Source organism: Balaenoptera borealis, assembly GCF_965194805.1.
Source record: "Balaenoptera borealis genome assembly, chromosome: 1".
Taxonomy (NCBI): domain Eukaryota; kingdom Metazoa; phylum Chordata; class Mammalia; order Artiodactyla; family Balaenopteridae; genus Balaenoptera; species Balaenoptera borealis.
In genome coordinates this window covers 82,664,247-82,691,622 of record NC_138860.1, presented here as the reverse complement: position 1 = coordinate 82,691,622, position 27,376 = coordinate 82,664,247, and the positions used below count along the sequence as shown (strand labels likewise).

Sequence of the window (27,376 nt, the reverse complement as noted above, 5' to 3'; positions counted from 1 at the left end):
TTTTACCCAAACTTCATAGCTCCTGTGTAGAAAGCCCATTTGGATTAGGAAATAAAAGCAAGCACCTCTGAGGGTTGGAGGGACTGGTTCTTTATTTCAAAAAGACATTTATCAATGTTCAGTATCAAAACAGTTACACTATTGTTTTTTCTTTCTCCCAATCGGCCCCCAAAGAGACCACATCAAAGGGGAGTACATTTTAAGCCAATTAAGCTGTAGGATGCACACCTAACTGACCTCACTGAAACCTCACCAAAAAGAGGGGATTGGGTAGGGAAAGAAACTTTAAAAGATCAGCACACTGCCAGCCCAGACTGTAGAGAGCTCTCACAGCCAGATGGGGTGACCAGTGTGCCCCAACCCCAAAGAAGCAAAGTTTCAAAATAATATAAAATTTAAAAACAATTTTGTACATAAGCTATTCAAGATTTCTCCAGCACTAACTGATACAATGCACAATGAGATGGCACTTTTAGAGACAGCAGCTTCAGACCCAGAAAAGGGTGATGAGATGAGTTTCATATGGCTAAATCAGTGGTAAAACATAATTTTCTTTCCTTTCTTTCAAGGAGGCGGGAGAGCAAATAAGTGGTCGCCTCAAAATAAGGGGCACATGATCCATTCTGTGAGCGGTTGGGAACAGGGTAGAGCTGGGACAAGGATTTGGTCTCAGAGGTCTCACCATCTTGATTTCATCTGGTCACTTCTGATGGAAAAAAAAGTTGCCCAAAGATACCGTAAAGCTGAAAACCTGAACAGAGCTTTTTTTTTTTGGCTAACTCATTCTGGAATCACCTTTCTGGTTTGGCGGGTACTTTTTACAGAGCAATAAGGTTTCCCAAAATGGAGTCCTTCTCTGGGCTGTTTGGCTCTCAGTAAGGCATGCCCATACCTTTTCCCCTCCTCTACGGAGAGGGCAATATGCATTAAGCTGAAAAGTTACCTTCCAAAAGTGAGAAAGGGATTAGACTGCTGCTTCAAAACTATGGAATTATCTGGAATGTTTTACAAATGGCTGCTACATCAACAACAACAGAAAAGATAATTACAAAATGTGTCCATTACAACATGCTTTTCAAGACACTTGGCATTGTGCTCACATTCCCTTAAACGTTGTTCCCAAAGGTGCTCAGCCTCTAGCCCAAATGGACTCTCTGGGGAGAGGCAGAGACAGTTTGGCGAAAAGGACACAGGGGTGGGGGTGGGAGAGGTGGCGAAAGGAGAAAGCAGCCTTCCAGTTAAAGATCAGCCCTCAGTTTAAAGGTCAGCTTCGGGCAGGCTGGCCTCAGCGGAGTCGGGGTCAGAGGGAGGAGCAGCGGCAGGATGGGACTGGGGTGCTCTACATCTCATTCAGGTCAAGCAGAGTCTGGTCCAGCATCCTTTGTGTACAGAGGTGCTCCTCTTTGGTGCATTTCAGTTTATCTAATGGGGGTAAAGGAGAGACGTTATAAAAACTAGAAGTAAATTTCAAGGTCTACCCACTCTGAGAATTGCTCCTGTTGCAGAGAAACTGCAGACTAATAAAGCAGCTGCCTTCTCAGCCACAGAAGTGAGCCATTGCATCACTCGGTTTTGCAGGGCCTCAGGCTTGCCTACTGAAGTTACAGGTGTTGCTGTACTTCTGGGGGAGGGAGCTGGGGACCTTATCAGTCATTTCCTCTCCTCCCCACACCCAACCAAGGCTTTCAGCTTTCAGTCACTGAAGGAGGTGGCCTTAAACACCAGCCATCCACTCTTCTAGTCTCTGCCCACAGGACAACACCTACTCGAAATAGTTCGCTGGAGTTTGACATATTGAGAACAAGGATGGGCATATTTCTACCAGTAGAAACAGCAGAACCTCAACTTGAAAAGAGTACAGGAGGATCCTCATGCACTACAGGCTTTCCTCAACAAGTAGAGAGGAAAGGAATAATTAGTGGGATAAATAAAAGAACACCCATAGCTAAGTCAGAGAATCCCGAAAGAAAACAAAGTCAAGAATACTACAAAACATATCCTTGTAAGCAAAATCTTAACTGAGATTTTTGCAGAGCTATTCTTCAGAACTAGCCTGTGACATAGTTACTTACAATTAAACATAATACCAGGAGAAAGCAGCAAGAGGAAAAATGTCAGGAAGAAAACCGGCAGCTGAACATCACGGAGAATCAAAGCTTCCCAGCAAGTAAACCACTCACTGCTCTAGGGAGGTGGGGAAAATACTCTTCAACTCAGAGAAGGGGATGGCAACGCAGACCTATTCATATCCCACACCCCTTTCTTTCCCTTCCCTTTTTTCTACCCGGTCAGAAGGGCCCATCCCTGGGCCTGCAGACGAAGCAGTTACAACATCTTGTCAAGTCAGTCCTTTTATTGTTAGAAAACATCCATGCAAGGGAACATATCCTGCAGTCAGTGCACAAGTGAAAGAGCAGCAAGTAAGGGTGGAAAACAGAAAACTCTCCCAGGTTTTCTCACTGTCTCTCAGGTCCCTCCCTTCATCACCCACAATCTCTTGAAAAGGGACAGAAAGGCAGTACTAATCTTAACTGTTCCCACTTTACAGTGCAGTTAGGAAGTCGACACTATTCTAACTGTCCCAACTAAAAAGCAATTTGCTTAGGGCAAAATAATAACTTTTAAAAGACAATCAGCTTTTTGCTGGGGTCCAGGTCAGTGGTGTGAGCCGTAAGCTCGGTTTAATGGGCATCAGTGAGCCCTGCCCATCAGTCACACAGATCATGCAGCGTTAGCTTCAGCTCATTAGAAAGCAGGCGGTTTCGCTCAAGTTGGCTGTAGAGACGCTCTGCAGCAGCAATGGAGAGGAGAGAAAACAAGAGAAGGAGAGGAAAAAGAGGAGGAGAAAGAGAAAAAGGGAAGGTTAGTAGAGTACCAGAAGTAAATTTTGAGACTTTCAACTACCTGGTATACATAACATGCATCTGTAAGGCACGATGGATGCGAGGAGGATTAGGTCAGTTGGTGGAAAGACCAACAGAGGAATAAAATAAAAAATGCAGACTGACAAGTTGAAAGAATGACATTTTGAGGGAGAAAAGTATCTCCTTCACCGTATTTATTCCCTGGGTTGAGAAACTGAGACAAGTGAAACACGGCAAAGGAAGGAATACACCTGGCTTATAAGAAATACATTTATAATAATCGGGGTCTGTAAGGAACCAAAGTGAATGGTTGAACATTTTTCTATAAAAGCATTCAGTACAGCATTATGAATGGGAGACTGGGATAAATATCCCTACACTCAAGACTCAATCCTGTACTTTCTACTGCTTCTTGTTGTAGGTGTTGGGTGACAAGCCCATCATAGTGGCACAGCGAATCAAAACCCAACTTCACCTTTTCTAAAAGAACCCCAAACCTGTCCGAGCCAACAGTGTGTCCAGCCAGCCCCAGGTAAGGTGAATTACTGGTACAAGCCAATCAAGACTATCCTGTTATACTCCAAAACCAAATAAAAATTATGTTTGATTATCAAAAAAAAAAAAAAAAAAAAAAAAAAAGACTATCCTGGTTCTCCAGCCTCATTGGCAGCTTGGGGGGATCATGTGATCCAGTTTGGGCCAATGAGATGTAGGGGGTAGTCTGTCCGGGGCTTCTGGAAAAACTTTAGCTTTCTTTCTTGCCTTGAACATGATGGATGTGATGACTAGAGTTGCAAATTTCAACCTTAAAAGAAAGGGCCGTGAGAATCACGGAAATCCCAACTATATCAGGCCACAGTTGCTCAAATCAAGACTTTTTATTATGAGAGAAAAATAAATCCCATATTTATTTAAGCTGCTATTAAGATGTTTCTTATAACCAAAAGCATTCCTGATACAAGTAATTAAGCGCTCAAGTCCCCTGGCTTTATCTGGATTTTCTACTTGGAGCACATCTTAAAGAGGTGTAGAGTGGTGATCGTTTTGCAATGCATAGAAATATCAAATCACTATGTTGTGCGCCAGGAACTAACATAGTGTTGTAGGTCAATTATACTTCAACAAACAAAGCCATAGAAAAGAGATCAGAGTTGTGGTTACCAGAGGTGGGGAGTGGGGGGAGGAGGAATTAGATGAAGGTAGTCAAAAGATATAAACTTCCAGTTATAAGACAAAGAAGTACTAGGGATGAAATGTACAACATAATTAATACTGCTGTATGTTATACATGAAAGGTGTTAAGAAAGTCATCCTAAGAGTTCTCATCACAAGAAAAAAAATTTTAATAAATATAAAAGAGGGGGTAGAGAGAATCCAAATCCATGTGACCAACACAGAGGTAATGGCAATTGGGGATGGATCTTCCTGGTCTACTCCTAATGTCAGCCTCTGGTGTTCATAAACAAGTTTCTTTCTATGTTTTACAGTCTGTTTCAAAATGGTCTCAGGACCTCAATATGAAAAAGACTTTTCTGCCTTGCCTCTGTGGGCTGACTGTGGGCATTGCTCAGGTACCTTGCCTTCTGGGCTGAGGTTTTCCCAGTTCTGCCTGGAAGCTGGGGGCCAGTATGTTCCCAATAATACTTGTCACTCTGTGTACCCAATCAAAACAGAAAGCATATATGTACAAAAAGATCCTGGGCGGAATAACCAAAAAACAAGAGTCGTATTAAGGGGCAGAATTGGAGGCAATTTTTTAAATTGCACTTCCCACTAAACCAGTATCTCAGTAGGAGGAATACTGCCCCTCCCCTCCGCTAGAGGGGAATTTAGAAATGTGTATTTGTCACAATAACTGGAGGGCCCTACAGATATTTATTGGGCAGGGGACAGCAATAAGTAGGATTGTTCTGTATATCCCAGAATTATCCTGGCTTAAAGGACTAAAGTTCATCATTGAGAAACACTGTACTAGTCTATACTAGTCCATGAGGCCTGGGATTCAACCTGTCTTATTCACTGGGGCAACTCTGACAAATAGCAGGGGTTCAAATTATGTTGAACTCTCATTTCTTGAACTTTCTGGTGTTATATTACACATAAAGACCATATGCAACCTGACTGATCCATAGCACCTATATCCAAGTTAGGCAGTGTGACTCCCACTTCCTCCCTGGGAAAGAAGGGTGTTACTAGGATCATATCCCCAAAAGCAGCCGGTTCAATGAGGGTTTTGTTCCACTTAGGGAAGAAATAAAGAGACAGAGAAGAAGTGGGAGCATTTTATTGCCTAATTAAATCCCAGAACTTATAGTTCCTTAAGAATTGCAGAAGGTCAAAAAGATAAATGTGGTTGTTCTCTCACCTTGAACTTAGTAATAAGTAAGGTTTCTAACTCTGTTATTGCTAGTAACTAAAAATTCAGGACCAGACACTAGTTCATTAAAGTTCTTGGTTCCCTGATAAGAGCAAATAAAACAAACAAAAAAACAAGCCAGAGAATCCGCATTTGGTCTGACTTTCCTTCAGGGAATAATCCCATGGATGCTACACATCCTTCACTGGTCTGAATCAGGTCAATTTCATTCTGTAACAGGAACAGGAAAAGGGATGGGGGTGCTTGGAGTAAAGGGAACTCTATCAGTCTTAAAGCCTCAAAGTTCAAGGAATGAGGTAGAAAAAACAGATTTTGCTCTTTTTTGTTTTTTTAAAACTCCCCCCTCACGTTAAGGCTAAGGAGTATTCAATATGTGAATGGAAGAAACTGGGTGTGACTAAGACAAGGTTGCCTAACATAACAGGTCAGTTCCACCCATCAGGTAACTTGGGGTCCAGTCACATCTTGTTTTATTCCTCATCCCAACAACGGTAATGAGGAAGGGAAGAATGGACTCCAACACAACAGCCTGTGGTTCTTTCTTAGAAATTAAGATGAGAGACAGTTAAGAGATGAAGCACTTTGCTCTGAGATTACCAATGATGCTTCACCCCATTCCCATAGCTAGTCCTGGCTCAAGTAACATAGGATGGTTTCTATAAGGATACAAAGCATTAAACAAAAGAGTGAATTTATCATGGTACAGAATTTCAAATTTCACTCTGCTACCCTGGCTTCTTGGTCTCTATCCTTGCTCACACCAGTCATGTCATGGGGAATGACAGGAGCTACCAAAGTATAACACCTCATTTTTCTTCTAATCTCTCTCTACTCTCTCTTCTTTCCTTTGTAAGAAGCCTTTCTCTGTACCAAAGTCAACTCCTTCTGCCTACATACTAAAACATCTAGAATTGTACTATCCAATGAATGCAGCAGCCACTAGCCACATGTGGCTAATTAAATTTAGATGAACTAAGAGTAAATAAAATGAGAATTTAGCTTCTGGGTCACACTAGCCACACTGAGTGTTCAATAGCCACATGTGGCTAGTGGCTACTATACTGGAAATCACTGCCAAAAGTTCTATTGGACTTTGTACAGACTATACTTCATGCCTTTATTTTCTTTCCACCAATTCACTCTTCTCTTCCTTGAAATATGGCTCCTCTCCTTGTCCTTAATGTCCAGTATATACCCTCAGATTAATAAAACATCAGCAACAATGTCCTATTTTCAGTTATCTTCCTTCTCTACCTGAAGTTGAGAATCACTGGAAATCACCCAGCCTTGAAGTTTTTAAAGTATCAAAGTTACTCGTTCTCCTTCTATCCCTCCAACCAATTCCACTTGGCTTCGTCCTCTACACAGATTTTCCTCTGCCTATTTTTTTCTTTTTACATTTGTAATTGTCTTTTAGGGTTCAAATTTACTTCCATGGCCTAAACTGCCTGCCAACCTCATGGATTCCCAAATCTCTCATATCAATTTCTCCCCTTCAAGTCTTAGGATTTTGTTTTCATCTTGGATACCTGCCAGTTTTTCAGACTTATATTCTTCTCTACTTTCCCGTGCCTCCCCAAACCAAGACCACATGACCTCTCTACACCTTTAATACTACCATTTTCCTAGGCTCCAAGCCAGTCATCCTTGACACTTCCTTCTTGCATTTAGTGACCAGGCCCTTCACAATGCCCAGGTTCAGCACCATCCCCTACTACCACTACTCTAGTTCATATTATTATCTCTGGGAAACTGCAATAACCTAACCCAGTATTTCCTAAAGTGTGCTACAGTCACTGCTAGTGATATGTGAGAAGACTGCAGACAGTATACATTTGTGAACTTAAAAAAAATTTATTAGCTGTATTATTTTAATGTGCATTAGAAAAAAACACTAGCACACGTCAAAACTTTTGATTTCAAATTAGAATTGTGTAGCGTAAGAACAAATCTGAAAACAAGTAAATTAAAAAAATAATGTAGGCTGCATGTGAATATGGCAAAAGCCATCAAAAGTGGTATGCAAATGAATGAAATTTGGGAATCATCGTCTTAATGGATCACTTTGATAATCTGCTCCCCTTCTAACATATTCGTAGCTGCCAAATTAACTCTTCTTATATGCTACTCAGAACATATCCTTGTTCAAAATCTCCAGTGGCACCCCCATTACCTACAAAATAAAATTAAAACTCCCCCGCCTGATACAGCACATACCTGTTCCCTACTCTAACTAAATGGTTATAGCTCTGGTGTCCTTCCCAACTCTATGCCTTTATTCTTTTGCTTCTCTTTAATGAAGATACTCAATATCCACTTTCCTTCAACCAGACTCTGGTTGTCAAAAATCCAATCTTTTGGAATCCAATAAAAACGAAGAGGAAAGTTTTAACATGTTTATTAAGTACCTTTTACGTGCCTCCTATCATGAGACATTCCTAATCATCCCCACTGCAATCAACCTCTTCCCCGCCTCTGAACTCCCACAAAACTTTATTATTTGGGGCACATATCACACATCATCTTTAGTTTTATACATATGTTCTCTCTCCTACTGGATTTTGAGCAACCTGAGAGTAGGGATGATGCCTCCGTCTTTGGTTATTTCTGTCCCCACCTTAATACCCTGTGCCTAAACTAATAATAACTTAACCTGTACCTTAATCACAAAGGCTGTGTGGCAAAAAGAAATGGTACAGACAGAAAGAAACCTGAATTTGATGAGACCTAAAGTTTTAAACTAGGGAAAACCTCTCTACCTGGTTGTATCTGTTTAAAAGAAAGGCAAGTTTTAAATATATACTCCACTGAGAAACTGAAATACTAAGCGAACAATACTTAGGTGCTTAGATAAGTACAACCGATGACCGCACTACCCAGATTAAACCATCTCCGCTATGTAAATTAGTGTAGGAATTTCCGAAAGGTTGATAATTAATTCCACAACATAAACTAGGAACAATCTTACTAGGAGCAATTAACCATATTTATGCATGTAATAAATTACTACCTTGTGTGTAATATTTGAAATATGCATGATTGTTTTTATTTTTCCAGTAACAATCATTTATCACTTGTCTTCTATCCCGGTAGCACATACTAGCAGGCAAATGGTAGTGAGCCTCAAGTATCTAAGAAAGGTTTAAAGAAAACATAAAACTGCTGGAAATTCTACCTATTACATATTTTCTGTGACTTGGGATAATATAATTAGTCAATTTTAGTGGTAACATATTTGGGTTCATCGGGTATTCCGAGGATGCACCAGTTGAACCTTCAACTGGTAAAACGGTAGAGAATATATATTGGGAGGTACTTCTGTGGTCTCTCAAAGGAGGAGAACCTAAAGAGAAGACAAACATTCCGGACGGGATGATTTAAGAACCTGGAAGTAAAGGACTTAGATGATCTTATTCAGCTTGAGTAACTTCTCCTAGTCCACCACTCTGATAGATTCAGATCAGTTGAATTTAAATGTCAAGAAAAAATAGACACACACAAAAGTGGCTTTGATTATATAAGTCAGAGGAGGGAGAGCCTACAATAGCTGCTCCCCACATCACACCCCCAAGGCTCCTTTTTAGGGACAGCAGCAGCTTTGTCAATGACACAAATGCAGGGTGGCATGAGGCTTCCGGCAGCTTAACATTTTAATTTGGGGTGAGGGGTGGAAGAGAATACATAAGTTGCTTTGTGGTCCCCCCGCCCATCCTAATGCCTTGGGGGTCAGCCAGGCTGACCCAAATGGAATCCAGAGCGAGAGTGGGGCGTTGGGTTCCCCGAGGAAAGGGGGCAGATCCAGAACAGAGCAGAAACGGTGATAATTATCTGTGTGAAAAAGTAAGGAGACTCTAGGTGAGAAGGACTAGCATCAATCTAGACAGCAATCTGGGAGAAAGGAAGAGGTGAAAAAGGAAGAGGTGGCAGTAGGAATGATAAAAGAGAGCCAGACACTACAACCTGAGTTATTTGGCTTCTTTTCAGGGTTAGTGGGAAAAAGGCAGATTAGCATCAAGGATCAGGGATCCACAGCAAACAGATGAAGTCCCCAACAACTCTTTTTGGTGCTTTTTACTACCTGGCTTGCTCTGGGACTCAGCTTGATTTTTAGGTGAATTTGGTATTTCCAATCATGGGTGTTTCCCCTAAACTTTAATATCAGGGCATCATATACACCCATGAAGTCTGAGTTTTGTTGTAAGATGCTAGGGCCCAAGTCACTGGCTCTCTGGGCCCTAGTTCCTTAAATTTATATGATGACATGATTCTATCTTCATCAGTAGCCCTTCTGAGACTAAATTTGAGAAACAGATAGAAAAATCCTGGTGTCATAATGAAGGGACTATGAATAAAAAATACAAAAATTACTCGTAGATCAGGGTGCTACCACTGATCCAGGATTAAATGCCTCCCCAGCTTTTGCCAACAAGTAACCAGCACCAGTGTTTTAAAGATAAGAGTGGAGATTCTAGTTTTCAGAAGACAAAACCAGAGCACACTATGCACAGCCTACACCCCCACCCACCCACAAGCCAAGGTCCCAGCCCCACTCTGCTGTCAGATAGTTACATAGAGGTCATGTCATTGAGGGCGTGGTCCAGCTCCTCGCTAATGGCCTTGTACTTCAGTTTCTGGGCATAGAGCTCATCTGGACAGGCACAGGAACCACAGGGAGGAACGAGGGGACAGAGTAAAAGGTATCAGAAGCAGATGAAGAGAGGGAATCATTAGAAATTAGGGAAAGTGTGACCATGGGTCTAATTCCACAGTCAGGAGAACATCTATCCTGGTTGCCATGACTGGCCATTTTCAGATCCACTGTCCCCAGGACGAACGGGACTTCTTGACGCCTCTAATCAACTGCAGTAAAGGTTGAGAACCTGGGCATAGTCATGACTAGAAATTCCAATTACCAAAGGCACTCAAGAGGATACCATTCCCACCCAGTTAACCCAATTCTTAGCAGTGATAATGCTGAATTTAACAAACATAGAAAAAGGAGAAAATACACATTAATATTCAGACACTTCTTCTTTACCTACCCATCGTGACCAATATTGTTGGCCCCTTTGCTCTACAGGTTGCCTCCGCAAAACTCTCCCAAAGAATATCCTGCTACCCAGAGTGTACCAAAGGAGCATATCTCAGAGTTCTCAGAGCAAAGTACAAACTTTCCCTTGTTAGGGCAGATGCAGTTGCCAAATTATGGGGGCAGGAAGTATTTAGAAGGCTCCTGGCATCGGTCAGCTCTGAGAAGTGGTCATTCCACTGCTGCATCTCTTGGTGAGGTCCCCCACAACTTGAGTGGTGAACAAGATTGCCAAAAGTAGCCATGGGGTGACATGGAGGTACCAGTCTCCTCCAAGGGAAGGATGCAAATTCCAGAATATTAGGTAAAGTCTTATTACAGGAAGAGTAAGTATAAAAATCCACTTCCAGGATTTGACCCACTTCACCTAGCTGTGGCACAGGGCAGGGCGTAGGATGCATGCCAAGTCATTACCAACTCCCTTTGGTGTACAGGGGAAGAGGCTAACGGTCAAAGGGCAAGGTCATCCTCTAGATTTCTTTATTTTAATCCCTCACCCAGGCTCCATACCTTCCAAATCATCAATTGTCTTTTCCAGCTTGGCTACCGATCTCTCAGCAAACTCAGCACGGGTCTCTGCCTGGGGGAAACATGAAATCAGTCAGAATCAAGAGATGAGTAAGACAGAGAAGGATCTCTTCTTCTTCCACCTTCTACTTCTATACCTTTCAGAACCAAAGCCAGCTAGTGTAAGTCTACATTAATGCCTTACATGCCTCTAAATGTTTTGGGTCCTTCCTTATAATCCCCTCAGCTCACCTCCTTGAGTTTATCAGTGAGAATCTTTATCTCTTCCTCATATTTGTCTTCTTTTTGAGAGTACTGTAAGAGAAGTAGAATAAACATTTCAGAATAGAAATTACTCACACAGACAATACCCCCCTCCTGACATTTACTTTTACACTGAACATCCTCTTGGATTTAATGTGCTGAATGATCCATGAGAAAGAGCAAGGCCATTTTGGGACAACAGTCCTTAAAATCCATAAATTAATGTCCTTAGAGCCATGATACCCTCAGAATCCTCCGGGACCTTTATTTATTTAAAAAATTTTTTTAATTTTTGGCCAAGTGGCATACAGGATCTTAGTTCCCCGACCAGGGATCAAACCTGTGCCCCCGGAATACGGAGCACGGAGTCTTAACCACCAGGCCACCACGGAAGTCCCCAGGACCTTTATTTTTAAAATGGACCTAAGCTTTGATCTTATTCAGATCAACCCAGGAAGGTATTCTTCCTGCCTCCAGGTTAATGAGTAGGTGTGGTGACACCTTGAGGCCACATGGTTGAAAGAGTCCCACAAGAAGATAAAGACAAGTCATCTGTCTTGATTGCTCATTAGGTCTCAGATCTGATACTATTTGTTGCCCCCTTCTGTCAGCATAGCAGTATCAGCCAGAGGAGAACATGACCCCAGTCACCTGAGACCAAGAAGTTATTTTAACTACAGCAATCAATGTGCACAGGAATTAGCATTAAACCCAGAATCTGGAGAGAGAGTAGGTGGATACTTCTCACTGGATTATATAAGGAATGGGTTTCTCCAGTCTTTCATCAAGGGCAGGGCTGGGCCCAGGCCCCAAAGCCTGTCACTTTTACAAACCAGCCCCTACCTTCTCCGCCTGAGCCTCAAGAGACTTGAGGTTGTTGGTGACATTCTTCAGCTCCTCCTCCAGCTCAGAACACTTACTGTGAATATTTTAAATACCGCAGGAGAGGAAAGGGGAAGAAGAGAATAAAAAAAAGGAGAGAGACACACAGACATGAATTGTACCTATATGTAGAGAGAGTTGGAAGGCACACTGGGGAAAAGAGAAGTTCCCAGGTAATCTGAGCAAGCATCAACCCTCCTCCCTCTGCCATAGAACATGTCAGGAGCTGGACCCTCCTGGGCTGGGACTCAGAATGTTTGGATACTAATAAAGAAAACACTTGACAGAAATCACTACCAGGAACAAATCATAACTGCTACCTGGGGTGGAGGTGGGAACGGATGCCCAACCCAAATAGTCCCCCAAATCACCCAAGGGAAGGTGAGACCCTGTGGAGAGGCAGTGAAGCAATTAGGAAAGAAGAGATGAAAGATGCCAAGTAAGTGGAGAGGAATGGAGCATTCCATGAAGAGATGAAAAAGCACTCAACAAATCAACCAGTGGAGGGGAGGCAGCTGCAAAACAAAACAAAACAACACCACACCATACGTATAACCTCTCTGTGGGTTCAATGGTTAGTACCTTTTCTTCAGCAGCACTCAGACACTTCAGGTTCTGGTCCATCAGTCTGATCTGCTCATCCATCTCTCGGCAACGGCTGTTAGTGATAGTCACAGGGATCGCACAAGCCAGGTTGTGGGGAGGGAGAAAGGTCAAAAAGGAACACAGCAAGGAAACAAGCAGCAAAATGGAAAAAAAAAATAAAAAATCAAAAAATGGGAAGAAAACATCACCATGGTCATGATATGTCACATCTAGGAGAGGGGAATGCAAGGGAAGCACAAATAAATATGCATCAGCACGGACTTTGTTAAACAAGGCCCAGAAGGTGCCAACAGGGGAGCAGGTCATGTCTGCCTTTGCCCTAAAGTTCCCCAGAAGCTTGGCAAAGTGGTAAAAACAGAGGCAGACCTTAAGCCGGCACAGCCACTTCAATGCCTCAAGGAGAAGCAGAACCCAGTTGGAAGGACCCAGTAGGGCCTGCCGGTTAACAGTTCACCATTTTTTTAGGTTTCATTTTCCTCTCAATGAAGAACAAGTGACCTCATTTGTCACTTGTCACTAGTTAAGAGAGTAAGAAAGCCCAAAGCCATTCTTAGGGCTAAAAAAAAAAAAAAAAAAAAAAAAAAAAAAAGCATTCTAGATGACTCCCACTCTCTAGGTCCTGTTTAACAAGGTTGAAGGAATGCTAGTTTATTCACATTAGTGCCCAAGCCAAAGGGGAAGGAACAGAATGGTATGGCAAGATACTCACGACTCTGCCAGCTCAGCTCGCTCCTCTGTGCGTTCCAAGTCTCCCTCAATAATCACCAACTTACGAGCCACCTACGGGACAAGACGCAGGTACAGCTCAGTGAAGCAAAGAAGGAGCCATTTCCCTCTCATGATTCTTTTCAGAAGCCTAATATCGCTGAAGAGAGAGGGACAAGCTAAAAGCGTCTTACCTCTTCATACTTCCTATCTGCCTCTTCTGCAATGTGCTTAGCTTCTTTGAGTTGGATTTCCTGGAGTTCCATTTTTTCTTCATCTTTTAAGGCTCGGTTTTCAATAACCTTCATACCTCTGCCAGAAACAATACGGACAAATGTGGCACTGACAGCCTGGGGAGCCTGTCATCAACTCAACTCCAAGGGACCCAGAATTGCACCTTTTAAAGCCCATTCCTCTCTGCTTGCCACTCAAAAAGAATTTCCATAGCACCCTCCCACCTCAGTTTAATTATTTTGTTTAAAACTTTCTTATAAAAATAATACTTATTAAAAAACTAAATATTTAAGTGTATAGTCTAAAAGCATAAAGCAAAAAGTAAGCCTCCCTAATTCTAGTCCTGCTCATCAGAAGTAATCTCTTAATTCATAATCCTTCCAGAAATGTTTTATATGCCCAAAATCTCATCTCCATTTCCCCACACCCCAAAGGAATCATACTACACTGCTCTGCAACTGGTTTTCCTCAATTTCTATAATTTGGACACTACTCTGTAATAGTACACACATAGCTGTCTTATTTATTTTCACAGCTGCACTGCGTTAATGTACTCCCAACAGGGTATTTTTAATTCTGAACGTCTTAGTTTGATCCCATCGAAGTCATCACACACCTTTGTTCTCGTTTAACTCACACGTGACAAGGAGCCAATTGGCTATTTTCGACAAAAATGAGTTGGTTCAAGGACTGTGGTTCTCAACCCTGGGCACATATTAAAATTATTGGAGGAGGGAATTCCCTGGTGGCCTAGTGGTTAGAATTCCAGGCTTTCACTGCCGGGGCCTGGGTTCAATTCCCGGTTGGGGAACTGAGATCCTGCTAGCCTCTCAGTGCGGCCCAAAAAACACAAAAAATTATTGGAGGAGCTTTAAAAACATCAATGCCCAGATCTCTTTTGCAATGGATTCTAACAGATCTGGGATAGGACCCAGGCATTCTGAGATATATATATATATATAAAATAAATTTATTTATTTATGGCTGCATTGGGCCTTCGTTGCTGCACGAGGGCTTTCTCTAGTTGCGGTGCGCGGGCTTCTCATGGCGGTGGCTTCTCTTGTTGCGGAGCACGGGCTCTAGGCACACGGACTTCAGTAGTTGTGGCATGCGGGCTCAGCAGTTGTGGCTCGTGGCCTCTAGAGCGCAGGCTCAATAGTTGTGGTGCACAGGCTTAGTTGCTCCACGGCATGTGGGATCTTCCCGGACCAGAGCTCAAACCTGTGTCCCTTGCATTGGCAGGCGGATTCTTAACCACTGTGCCACCAGGGAAGTCCCTGATATATTTTTTAAACTCCCCAAAGATCCCCACCACACACTCCCATGATTCTAACAGTGCAGCCAGGGTTGAGAGCTTATTAAAACACTGATTGCTGGGCTCCACCTCAAGAGTCTCTGATTCGTAGATGAGGGGTAGGGGCTGCTGAGGATTTGAGTTTCTACCAAGTTCCCAGGTGCTGCTGGTCTGGAACCTCACTTTGAGAACTGCTATGGGTGAGTGCCGTCTAAGTGGAGGCCATCCTGGTGACCCCATTTAAGGATCATTAGGTCAATTTATAGAGAAACACCAATTATAAAAGGGTCACAGGTCCAGGTAACCCCTACTCTGTCGGTCTTCATATGGAGAGAATATGCAGAAGGAAAGAAGATCCTATAAAGATAGGTTACAGTTTTAAAAAACAGGTTTATAAGAAACCTGTTTGATCAGAGCCATTATGAACTTCTTTTGAAATCCACACTTCATCAGGCCCCTCTACACACCTCTCACTCTCATCAGCAGCTTTCTCAGCTTCCTCCAGCTTTTGCAGGGCAGTGGCCAGGCGCTCTTGAGCGCGGTCCAGCTCCTCTTCAACCAGCTGGATCCTACGGTTCAAGGAGGCCACCTCAGCCTCAGCCTGTGTGTAAATGAAAGAATGGGAAAAGGAAGCAGAGGCATGGTGAAAAGAAACTGAACTAATTATGACACTAAGATTGGGGTTGACTACCACCATGAGGAAGCCAGAGCCTTGCAGGGTAGAACATGTCTTAACTCAGATGCACATAAGACCTAGCAGACATGATTTTATATTCTATAATATTACATGTATTTTCCTCCCTTTCCCATCAATGAATTCCCATTCGTTCCACAGGAAAAGTGTTTTTAAAACTCAGCTCCTTACCCAGCCCAGTGTCAGTTACTACCAGTTCAAATTCCTGAACACGCCAGTGTCAGAAAAGGTAGCCAGTAAAGGGGTCCTTCTGCCTGAGCTCTGGCTTAAAGGTGTATCTCACTCTGCAGCAGCTTTCTCATAAGTGTCACATAAAGTGGAAAAATAAGAAAGGTTTCTTAAAGAGGGAATCTTGGATTATCTATTAATTTGTTGCTTAACTCAAGTTGTTAACCCTCTGATCACCTTACCCTAACACCAGGAGGAGATTAGCCAAAAGAACAATGTTTTCCAGAAGAACCTTCCAGAACAGAAAAAGCAAAAGGATGGAATATTGGGATACCTACCTCCCACCCTTTCAACTTGCCCCCTCCTCCCACCTTTTAAAAGTTGGCTACAAGGAGCTTCTTCTGGCTAAAATTATCTGCTCTGATGGCATTACCAAAAAAAACTGGGGGCAGAAAAGAATGTTTCCTTCATGCCCACCACCACCCCTCCAAATTTCTGAATTGTGACTCCTTTCTATTCCTCAAGTCATCCCTTTAGCCTAACCCTCCAGTACGGCATACGACAATCCTCTCCCTGGCCTCCACCCCACAATAAGGCACAGGCTAGAGTCCAAGTAATCCCATGCCTCCTCCTTGGCAATGGAATAAGAAACAAGGAAAGAAGAAGGCAGCTGCATGTGCAATGAATTCTACTGGTAGAAAATCCTCCCTCCTCTGACTGCCTTTCCCCTCCCCACACCTTTACTGGTGGCAAGTACACTGACCGCCACAACCGCACAAGAATTTAATCTGCCCTGCACGCTCCCCAGGTTCCGATGCTTATCCAAGTGCTTGGTAAACACGATCTCTCTTCTACAGCCCAGATTGTGCCTGAATTCTATTACCCTGATTTCCTCCTGGCAGTCAGGGGTGGGGGTAGCTAGAGAAATAATCCGGGCCACCAGCCCCTATGGGAAGGGATATAGCCCAAAACACTCCTGTTAAGAATCAGGTAATTTGGCACAAAAATTTCCAAATACAAACATGGGAGATTCAAGGCACTGCAGGGGCTGGGGCTATATAACCACTGACCTACAGGAAAAGAAAATCAAGACATCTATGTAAGCTGAAATTACTAAAAAACCATTTGTGTCTCTATTCAAAATATCACAAAGACGAGTATTCTCCGGTCCTGTCTCAGGAAACCAGATGCGCCCTAGGACAACACACATTTCGCCTCACAAACTCAAAAAGGCTGACAGGTCAAGATTATGAGAACGAGTCTGCTTATCAGCCAAGAACTATGAAACACTGCCAGTACAATGATTTATCCCACCCCACTCCCTTCAGATGCCTAGAACTGAAAAAAAAAAAAAAAAAGAACAACATCGAACCCAGATTTGAAGGAAGCTCATGAAATCTAAGTCCCCACCCAGCTCACCAGAAGTTACCCAAATGAAGTAAAGATAACAGGCTATGGGGGCGGGGGTGTACAGTTTCCATGACAACAAGCTGGCTCGGGCAGTTTCTCCCACAAATCAGCATTTACAATAGAATTCTTCGCAAGGCTGAAAAGGGAGGAGGAGAAAACACATCTTGATGCCCTAACTAGAGCATGCGCACATTGAACAAGCCTGTACCAAAAACAGAACCCAGGATGGGAGTCCCAGCAAAAGCTTTGGAGACCTGGGTGGGGAGGGAAGGGAGGAGGGCAGTCACTGTTCTCTTTTTTCTCCTCCCACAGAGGATCAGTTCTCTTTACAATGAAACAAAAGCTTGCAAAATCAAGATCTGTTTAATGTTTAAAGGAACAAGGGAAGACACCTACCTGACTTTTCCTTCCAGCCAGAACCTATGCACAATGCCTATCCCTTTCAGGTCAATCAAGTGGTACCAAGAGATTGAGTGGGACTAACTTCTGCAGATGAGAATGGGAAACATGGCCCTGGGAAACATTAACTTTATATGCTCTTCTGTCATCCTAGGTTTAGCATGCCTAGATGTGGTTTTGATCTTTCAGCCTGCCCACCTCTGCCCAGCTTGGAGGTACACTGTGAGGTCCTTCCTTCAGGTAATAATAGGATTCTCCATTACCCAAGAAGCAAAAATCCCAAGGCTGGAGAGGGGAACACAGCAGCGATTCAGTCACATCAGAAGATGGCTGACAACAGCTTCAGCTGTGAAATGAGTTTGGTTTAAATGCTACCATCCTCCACACTGAAGAGATTCCCCAAGCGCGCTATACCCGTCAAGGCAAGAAACGGACAGGGGACTGGTGTTCAGAGGCAGATCAGGGCCAAGGACAGAAGGGGATTAGCCTAAATCTGGCATTCTGCCACTCTGGGGTTTCTCTTTTTAGACAAAAGCCACAGATGAAATTCAAAGGAAAAGAGTAATGGAAAAGTTAGGATTGAGCCCTGTGAGTAATGGACTGCCCCAGTTCACTGTGTTCACAAATATATCTACCCAGGGAGATACTGTGTCCTTGGGGACTTTAAATTTCATCAAGGGGCAGGCAAGTTGGAAGGAAGGGAGCAGAGTTATCTGTCCCAGAGTAAACAAAGGTGGAGTCTAAGTGGAGGCACTCAGAGCAAAGGGCTATTTGCCTCTCCCCTATGAGTATGTGCTCTAGTATGAAGGTAAGAGAAAGGTAATCAGCGGGAAAGCAAACCTAAACCAAAGAAAGGTGATAAAGCCAGTTGCTTACTCCACCAGACCCTACGAACAGAAGAGAGCCACACAACAGTCAGACATTCTAACCACGGCCACCCACCCCCTGCAGACTAGGAATTTGGGAATAAGGCCACAATCGAAACTGCTAGTCAAAGCCCACTCACTCCCTCAGTAGTATTCCTAAATTGTTTAGACCAGAAAAAAAAAGAGACAGAGAGAGAAATACCCGCGGAAGTTAGGAGACAGGTATTAACAACAAATAAGGTGAACTGTACACTTAAAAACGGTTAAAATGGTAAATACTTACCATTGTGTATTTCTACCACCACAACACATACACACACACACACACACACACACACACACAGAGAGAAGGAAAAACACTGCATTTACATATTATGTTGCAGTCTGTTTCAGTTTCGCAAGAAGTGCAAAGGAGATTCAAAATCAAAAGTGGATTTGACAAGGTGCTACATTATAAAAGGTCAATCTCCAGGCCAAGAGCAGAAAAGATAGATTGGATTCCAGAACAACTCAGTCTCTGCTCTGGACTCATCCAGCTTCCCAACAAGGGTTGGATGTTCACACAAAGCAACCAGAAAAGGAATTAAGTGACAATCCCACTAACAGCATGCGATACCATCAGGGAGTGCAGAGCTTCCAGCTCCAGGAGGGAGGAGCCTGCAAAACCCACATTCCAGAATGCCCTAAGAGGATAACAGGCAGTTCAAGCACCACTCCCCTCCCTTCCCACAGGTGTCTCCTCAGGAGGAATTCAAAGTTCACTAGAGCAGAAAGTCAAAAGATTAGGCTCCCTCAAGCTAGGGAGTAGAAGATACTGGTTTCATAAATCTTTAACCCTACTTCCCCATCTGAGGGCTTTCTCACTAGATCTCACTCAGCTCAATAAGCAAATTTGGCAGGCTCTGAGGGAGAAGCTTAAGAAACATCTGAAGCTGCTCTCTCTGCTGCCTATTACCCTAGAGTCACCAAGGGTGGGGAAAAAAGGAGTTAAATTTTCCTGCAAGGAAAATTACCAAATCCTGGGGGGAATGGGTGAGGATCCTAGGGGGAAAACAAAATCCTGGGGGCTGTTGCTGGGGGGGACGACATCATCTACCCCAGAACTATTCCTAGCATGCCCCTACTTTGAGCCTGATTCTGGAGCTCAACACATGGCTAGTTCCTTCAAGCCATCCCTGTCTTCCCCTTTAAGGGGATCTGGTCTCCAGAACAAAGGAGATCAGAAACTGTCACTAGTCATAAAGAGTCACCCAGCCAGTCCATCTCACTTGAATTTATAATTAGAAGTTACGGGCATAATGAACGGAAGAAAAATCCGCTGAGAAATGGGTGACTGAGAAAGACAAGCTCCCAGCATTTCCATGCCCAGTTATAAAAAGAAATGACTATTCTAACAATCTTTAAGTATTAACCTGGAGGGCAGCTGTTTTCCCCCTTTTCCCCCAAAACATTAATTCTCAGCCACTCCATGAAGGAGCAGCCAGAAAGGTGTGTGTGTGGGGGGGTACTTACCAAGGGAAAGAACAACAAGGAATACCATAAACCACAAGAGTTCTTTCACTAAGTCTTCAAATTTTAGCAACAGTTACTTTCCTCTCCAGCCTCAAGATCCTCCAAAACCAAAGCCTCAACTCAGGAGATCAGCTCCACCCACTGGACTGCACCCTAGACCTTGGAAAACCTTATGGCTTACTAAAACTAGTCCACCACTTCTAAACAGAAAGCAGTTTCAGGAATCACCATTCAATCCATTAACATTTTAAGTTCCAACTTTCAGTTGAACAAATATTTATTGAACTTAAAAAAAAAAAGGAAGACACGGTAATGGGTAATTGGGAAAGTAGCAGAGTAACATCACTTCGGAACTCATTATTTTGTCTCCATCAACCATACTGCCTAGGTCAACCAGAAACCTTGACAGAAATCGGCACTCCATCAGATTCTCTACCACATACACTCGCTTATCAGCTCTGCTTGGAAGAAGTGTTCTTAACCGGTTCAACTTGCACTCTTCACACTTCAGCAATAAACGCCTGAATCTGGCAGAAGTTCCTGCCTTCCAGGTTATCATGGTAAGTTCTGTTGGTTCCTACATTTGCACTAACATAGAGAGTGAAGTACCATCTCCTCCCCTCCTGCTTCACTACGACAGAGAGAGTGGGTTTAGCAGTTGCAAGGGCTCCCCTTAAGAGGAAAGGGCCCCAGGACGGAGGATGGGAGGCGGTGCTGTGGCCTCAACCTCCTCCAGGGAGGGCACCGCGCTTCCTCTCAGCCGACTGCTGCCTCATTTCCTGAGCAGGAGGAGAGAGCGGAAAAGCTGCCAGCAGGCCACGCCGGGGGCTTTCCGGCGGTTCCCACCCCCCACTCCCCACCCTTTCACACTAAGTTCGGCTCTGCCCCCACCCAGACCAGAGAGGCATCCACCTACTCTCACCCCTTGGGCCAGAAACCTCAAACGAGAGCACAATCCCCGCCCCCCGCCACGGGGAAGTGGGGGAGGGAGAGGCCGCTGAGCCCCTCCCCTGACCGCGCCCGACTCAGAGGGACTGAATGAATGAGCAGGGAGAAAAGAGGAGGAGGAGGAAGAAAACCACCCCCCCAGTCTCGGTGAAGCTCAATTCCTTCAAAGGTCAAGGCTGCTCGCTCGAGCACCCAGTTCCCCCCTCACCCGCTCGAGGTCCAAATAAAGCTAAGCCCCACCCATCCTCCGGGCTCCAACTTCATCTTCGAGTATGCTGGCCCTCTAAGGACCGTGCTCCACCGCAAAAATGGAACCCACTTCTGTCCCATCTTCTCCAGCGCCTGCCCCTCCCTCACGCGCCTCGCCCTCTCCGTACCTGTTCCCGGGCCCGCCTTTCTCCCTCCACTTCCCGCTGGAGGCGCTCGGCCCTCTCCTCTGCATCATCGGCCTGCTGCTGCAGAACCTGGATCTTGCGCTTCACCGCCTCGATGGTGGTGATCCCAGCCATGGTCCCCACCCAGCCCCTGCTTGCCTTTGGGTTCCTGCCTCCTCCGCTCGGCGTTGCAGCCGCTTCTCACCCCTACTTCCGCCTGCTCCGCCCTGAAATACCGGAACTCACCCACCCGCCCGGATGTGACGCCACCACTGCCGCGCCCTCCCACCGCAGGCAGGCGGGAAGGCCGTCCACTGGAGGGAGACCCGCGGCTGGGAGCGAGGGGCGGGACCTCTTTGTGGCCCTAGGCGACCGCTCCCAGCCTTTCCCTCGGGCCAGTAAAGGGGGGCGGGGTTGGGAAGAGGGAGGGCTACCATGGTAACCGGAAGGCGCGTCGTGGTTAAGCCTCTCCAGTCGCTGGGCAGGCTGCCCGCAATGGTTGGCCCGTGCGGCCTTTACACCCGCCGTTGACCCGTCACTCCCTCAGTGCTGGTCCGACACCACCTACCCGCTAGGGCACCCTGTGTCCTCTCCACAACATAAACACCCTACAAGCCTCTACTTCCACCCACCCCACAAATGCTCCAAACCCAGGTACTAAGAAAAGCCTAGACTTTCTGGGTCTCATCTTCAAAAGACGATGACCTCTCCAGCCTCCTTTTAAAGTCTGCTCAGGTAGGTTCTCTCCCATCTCCTGAAAATCAATGAAAGGAATTAATGGGGGATGAAGAGATGGGCAGGTTGACAAAGTTCTCAATCTATTTGGCATAAGTTATGAACATAAGTGTTCTATTTAGAGTACTGGTCTTTTCCCCTGTTACTTTTGAGAGTCAATATGCGCCAGTGATTTGCCAGCCTCTCCAAACCTTGAATGATTCAGGACTTGGTAATTAATCATCGCTTACAATTCCTTTTGTAGGTGAGGAAGATATCTTATGCCTCCATTTTGTCAGAAGGAATCCTCTATTACAGACTACTGTTACCAGATCCTTTGTGCAACAGCATGATATGAGCACCTGAAAAACTATAGTACTGTGGAACTCAGCCTCCATTCTATGTTATAACTCACCAATTTCACACCGCTCTGCTTCCAGGTACCCCAAGGAGCTATTTATGAGTTAGAAACTGCCCCTACAGGCATTGCCATGCAGGATTTTTAGAAGCACAGTAGTACTGGGCCTTGGAGATTTTACTGTTCCCTCTTATTTCGTTGTGTTCCTGCCACCTTCTCAGTAAGTAATAGTAATAAGTCTCTCCTGTGATGCAGCTCTCTTCTCCTCTGGAGAATGAGGGTGTAGAAGAGGATTTTAAATTAAGAATCCTAATCCGCAAAAAGATTGATAGGTAAGTCAGGTGCTGCACTCAGTGCCAGGTTCTGAAGACACTCCCACCAGAGGGTGTGTCTTCAACTATTTCCATTTAGAAATACTGAGCTTTGAGACTATTCAGAGGAAACAGAAACAACGCAAACAGTAAGTAATTTGCTTGATAGAGTTACCTGTACACTCTGATTACCCCACCCCACCCCAGGAATTGGAAAGAAAAAGCAGGGTTTGAAGTCTCAGTAAACTGCCCTGATGGCCTAAGAAGTTTTACAACTCTCTTTGGAGAAATCTGATGAGAGGGACTATGGAAACAAAAATGAGACTTTGTCATCTGGGTGCTGATCAGCAGGGGGCAGTATTGCACGTGTGCGCGCGCGCGCGCGCGCGCACACACACACTGCGCGTCCCCGCCCCGCCCCGCCCCCCCCCCCGCCCCCCCCCCGCCGCTTTGCCCTACTGAAGAATCAGAAGACCTCATCTTAAACAAACCAAAGGAGTGGTGAGAGCACCACTGCATTCCTGAGGCTGGTAGATTTGAACAGATAATCTTCTCTTGATCCCGAGAAACAGGTGGATTGACTCCTAATGACCTTTAAAAGCATGATGGATGGGCAGCAAGGGGCCCAGTGCTACTGTCTTCCTGGTAACCAACAATACAACAGTATATCAACAGATGTATATGTCTGTCCTGTCCCTCTTCTCCCCACCCCTTTCACCTCCTGTCCTTAAAAAAGGGTGTTATGACTCTCATGTCCAAACTATTGCACTCTTCTTTCCCCTTATTTTACCTTCAACAGCTTCTGATTTCAGATTAAAGGAACCCTAGACATGGTTGCACAACAGTGTGAATGTTCTTACTGCCACTGACTTGTACACTTAAAAATGGTTAAAATGGCACATTTTATGTTATGTATATTTTTTCCACAATTAAGAAACAAACCAATAGGACCTTGGATGAACTCAGGGAGGAAATAAGTTTAGTCTGATCTTGCCACACCCTCACCCTTTCTTTGTTCAAGGAGTCCTGGCAAATCCTACACTTTCCAAAAAGGCTTCTCAGATAACCAGAACTCCCTGCGTAAACATGCAGTTATTGACTCCCTCCTCCTTCTCTTCCCCTTATATCTACATCAAAGTAATATGCCCTGTTTACTTGTTTATTAATCTCAAGGGCAAAAGCTGAGCTGTGAACTCCCTTCGTATTAGACAGAGCAGCCTCCCCTCAAAGATGCATATATTATGTTGCTGCTGACTCTGACCCTTGCTTTCTACTTTTAACCTGTTGCCTCCTCCTTATTCAGCACTTTTCCCAATTCCTATAAACACCTCACTTTCCTTCTTTGAGCCCTTGAGGCAGGAGTCAGCAAACTTTTTCTGTAAAGGGCCAGACAGTAAATATTTCTGATTTTGTGGGCCATAGGGTGTGGCTACCACTCCCTTGTAGGGAGAAAGCCAGTAGGCGATATGTAAATGAATGGGCATGGCAATGTTCCAATAAAACTTTGTACAAAACCAGGCTGTGGCAGGATTTACTCCACAGGTGGTAGTTTGCTGACCCCAGCTTTGAGAAAAGAAACCTTTTTTCCTGGGGCTTCCCTGGTGGCGCAGTGGTTAAGAGTCCGCCTGCCAATGCAGGGGACACGGGTTCGAGCCCTGGTCCAGGAAGATCCCGCGTGCCGCGGAGCAACTAAGCCCGTGCGCCACAACTACTGAGCCTGCGCTCTAGAGCCCACGAGCCACAACTACTGAAGCCCGCGCCTAGAGCCCATGCTCTGCAACAAGAGAAGCCACTCAATGAGAGGCCAGCGCACCACAACGAAGAGTAGCCCCTGCTTCCCTCAACTAGAGAAGAGCCCCCGCTCAGCAACAAAGACCCAACACAGCCAAAAATAAAAAAAATTAAAAAAAAAAAAACGTTTCTTCCTGTTTCCATCTTAACCTGGGACTAACAGATGTTTGCCTCTTGCCTACAACCTTCCCCTCCTATTTCTTGTTCTCCTACATATCTCTGAGGGTACTTAATGACTGCTGGGAAAGCTAACAAGAGGGAGAGAAGTTGAATTAGTTTTTTTACTCATACTTTACGTATTTAAATGGTTTTGGTGGATTCCTATATAAATATGAGAAGTTTCTTTCAAATGAATGTACTTAGTAGACCCTGTCTAGGTGGGGGCTGACGTGTGTCTATGTGTCTGCGTGTATGTGTAAGGACAGATAGAATTCATCCCCAGCAAATTCCTTTATCTTCCCAATGATATGGGCATATTGTTTAGAGCCTCTATGTCATTCTTTCGCCCCCAAGATCTTAGGTTAGGCTTGTTGGCTATTTTCATTGTTCCTGGAAACACCTCCTCAAGCCCACATACTAGCTGTTTCAGCCTAAGGACTTTCTCAGAGAGTTGTTACTCAACATGTCACAAAATTGTTATCAACCTGACATTATGTCAGTTTGTGAAAACTTACTCCCATGCCCGTTTATTAGAACCAGAGAAATCTATCCATCTATACCTAGAACCTAGGTTAGGCAACTCCAGCAGGCCATCAAGCATTTGCCCAAAGTCCTGGGATTAACCTGTGTTGTTCACAGTTTTGCAAGAAGGAAGAATTAATAGTTTACAGTGGCCTAAACTTTTGGAAACTATGAACATGTATAATGTATATGATATGCTTTGTGTCTCTGACCTCTGGCATGATATATTCAGCAACCCTCACCACTTCCCCAGGCCCCTGAAAGTGGCAGAAAGCCAAAGAAGAGATCAGAAACCTAATAGCAAAGCGTTCGAATGTGAGGATCCGAAAACACTTCTGAACGGCCTACTGTGTCTCTAGCTGTTTTCCAAAACCAAGTGGAATTTTAAAAAACACATGTTCCTATTAACTCAGTGCTGAGAATTGACTGTATTTCCATCAATACTGGGACATTCTTTTGTTGCTGTTAAGATTCCTATGTTACTTTTCTTCCAAAAATCTTTTCTGTGTAGTCTCTCATTTATCTTTGTGGTTAACTTCAGGACTGAAGATGCAGGAAAGTGGGTGATTATGAGATAACATGAAGTGGAAAAGAGAATTTGTTTCATTTTCAAATGGGAAAATTCAGCTCTAGAGAAGCTGAGTAATTTAGTCAAGGTCACAGAATAAGGTCTGGTGGTGACAACTTTACCCCCTGAGTCCTTATTTCTATTATAGTATATCATTCTAAGATTCTCTCTGCTGCCCTATAAGCAATGTTTTCTATGGCATCTCTGTGACATAAGGGTAAATGCCCACATTGGCCAAGATAAATAAACCCATATAGGGCCAGGGTCAGTGTGACCTCCTTTGTCCCATTGTGAAATCTGAGCTGGCTTTGCTGGGCAGTTGAGAGATGAGAGTTTCCCTATTAATACACATATCTACATGCCAATCCTTGGACGCAAAAGCTAAGAATGTGGCATGGGGGAGGAGGTGGGAAAAGTGATAGCAGTCTGGACTTGGAGTCCCCTCCCTTTGTCCAGGTCCTGGGAAAGATAATTAAATTCCTGGATTGGGGGTAAGAAGGTGAGACTTCTACATGTCTTTAAGAAAGAAAGTATATGCCATTACAAGGGTATGCCACCATGTGGCCAAAATGTATGTGGGTATCAATGTCTATGTTCTCTGAATCCACAAGTATGTATATGTCCAAGTGTTTAGTTATTAACATGAAGATCTATGTGTGTAGATTAAACCCGTCCCCCCATTCCTCTATACTCACATCAGCTGCTTTCTTCTCTGCCAGCTCCAGCTTCTCCTGGGCATCCTTCAAAGCTTCAGAATACTTGTCCAGCTCATCCTCTGTCCCTTTCAGCTTCTTCTGCATGGCTGCCAGCTCATCTTCCAGCTATAGAAGCCCCAAGAATCACACACAAGACATATATACACAACAGTGCAGTCTCAGACCCTAGGCTCTTGAGCCCTGACAGACCCCTGAGCTCAGCCTCTATGTTATCATCCTCAGAGAGACACACTTTCTCCCTAGTCAGTTTCAGCCAACTGCCCCAGGAATTATGCTATGCCCTTCGCCTGTGACCTTGTAATCTCTGACCCTAAGATGACCAAGCCATGCTGGGTTTTCATTAAGACACTTACTTAGGATGTAGATGTCCGTGACTCCATTTAAGGGAAAAGAGATGCTACATGCCAAGCTCCCACTTTTTCCTCTAGAAATCAGGGTTTTTTCCAAAACATGCTCCACTCCCACTTAAATCCAGCAGACACGCTGTGGCTCAGAAGGCGCCACCGATTTTCCCAAGGTCACACAGGCAGTCTGAGGTAAATACCCTAGATGTCCCCTGCCTATCCAGTGAGGCTGGGGAAGAAGAGGAGTCCCTCCCACCCAAAGGATGAGCTGGCACCAGTGGTCACTGCCTTTCCCATGAAAACTCTCTTCCATCTCACAGTCTTGTTCACCAGCAGGTGAGAGAGACCAAGGCCAAGGCCTACCTGTTTACTTCTTTCTTCTGCCTGCTTCTGCTCGGCTTCAGCTTGCTCTGCCCGATCCAGAGCATTCTCCTTGTCCAACTTCAGCATCTGCATCTTTTTCTTGATGGCCTCCATCGTGAACAGTGGCTGTTGGGGAGCTCACCTGTGAACACTGGAGGACTGGAGACTAGGGTAAGAAAGAAGGGGCTGCTGGCTGAGTGACTAGTTCCCCAGACTTGAGCCTTTATTTCTGCCCATGGCTCCACCTCTTGTTCCTAATATGGTCTTTCCAGCTCCCTCCGCCCCATCATTGTTCTCAGGGGAACACAGGGTGAGACACTTTGATGGACTGACATCA

At 44.6% G+C, this 27,376-nt stretch overlaps 1 protein-coding gene and 1 long non-coding RNA gene across 13 annotated transcripts; both read right to left on the bottom strand.

Annotated features, from left to right (window-relative positions):
• Window positions 1-68: 68 nt before the first annotated feature.
• TPM3 (tropomyosin 3) lies at window positions 69-27,256 on the bottom strand (the record flags this gene model as incomplete). 12 transcript variants are annotated; one of them, XM_082360183.1, is made up of 10 exons in its annotated part: window positions 27,040-27,255; window positions 26,312-26,437; window positions 15,290-15,423; window positions 13,489-13,606; window positions 13,299-13,369; window positions 11,945-12,020; window positions 11,090-11,152; window positions 10,841-10,910; window positions 9,811-9,889; window positions 69-1,422 (listed from the first exon to the last, which is right to left on the bottom strand). In XM_082360183.1, exons 1-10 carry the CDS (start codon window positions 27,151-27,153, stop codon window positions 1,419-1,421), a joined length of 855 nt encoding a protein of 284 aa, XP_082216309.1. In that variant the 5' UTR covers window positions 27,154-27,255. The 12 variants fall into 12 exon arrangements, with proteins under 12 accessions (XP_082216309.1, XP_082216312.1, XP_082216310.1 ...); XM_082360185.1 differs by lacking the exons at window positions 69-1,422; window positions 11,945-12,020 and adding exons at window positions 8,874-9,069; window positions 12,566-12,641; XM_082360179.1 differs by lacking the exon at window positions 69-1,422 and adding an exon at window positions 8,874-9,069.
• LOC309616671 lies at window positions 15,674-21,190 on the bottom strand. Its single transcript, XR_014237566.1, has 2 exons — window positions 20,315-21,190; window positions 15,674-17,580 (listed from the first exon to the last, which is right to left on the bottom strand). It is a non-coding gene; the product is annotated as an uncharacterized lncRNA (long non-coding RNA).
• Window positions 27,257-27,376: the final 120 nt, after the last annotated feature.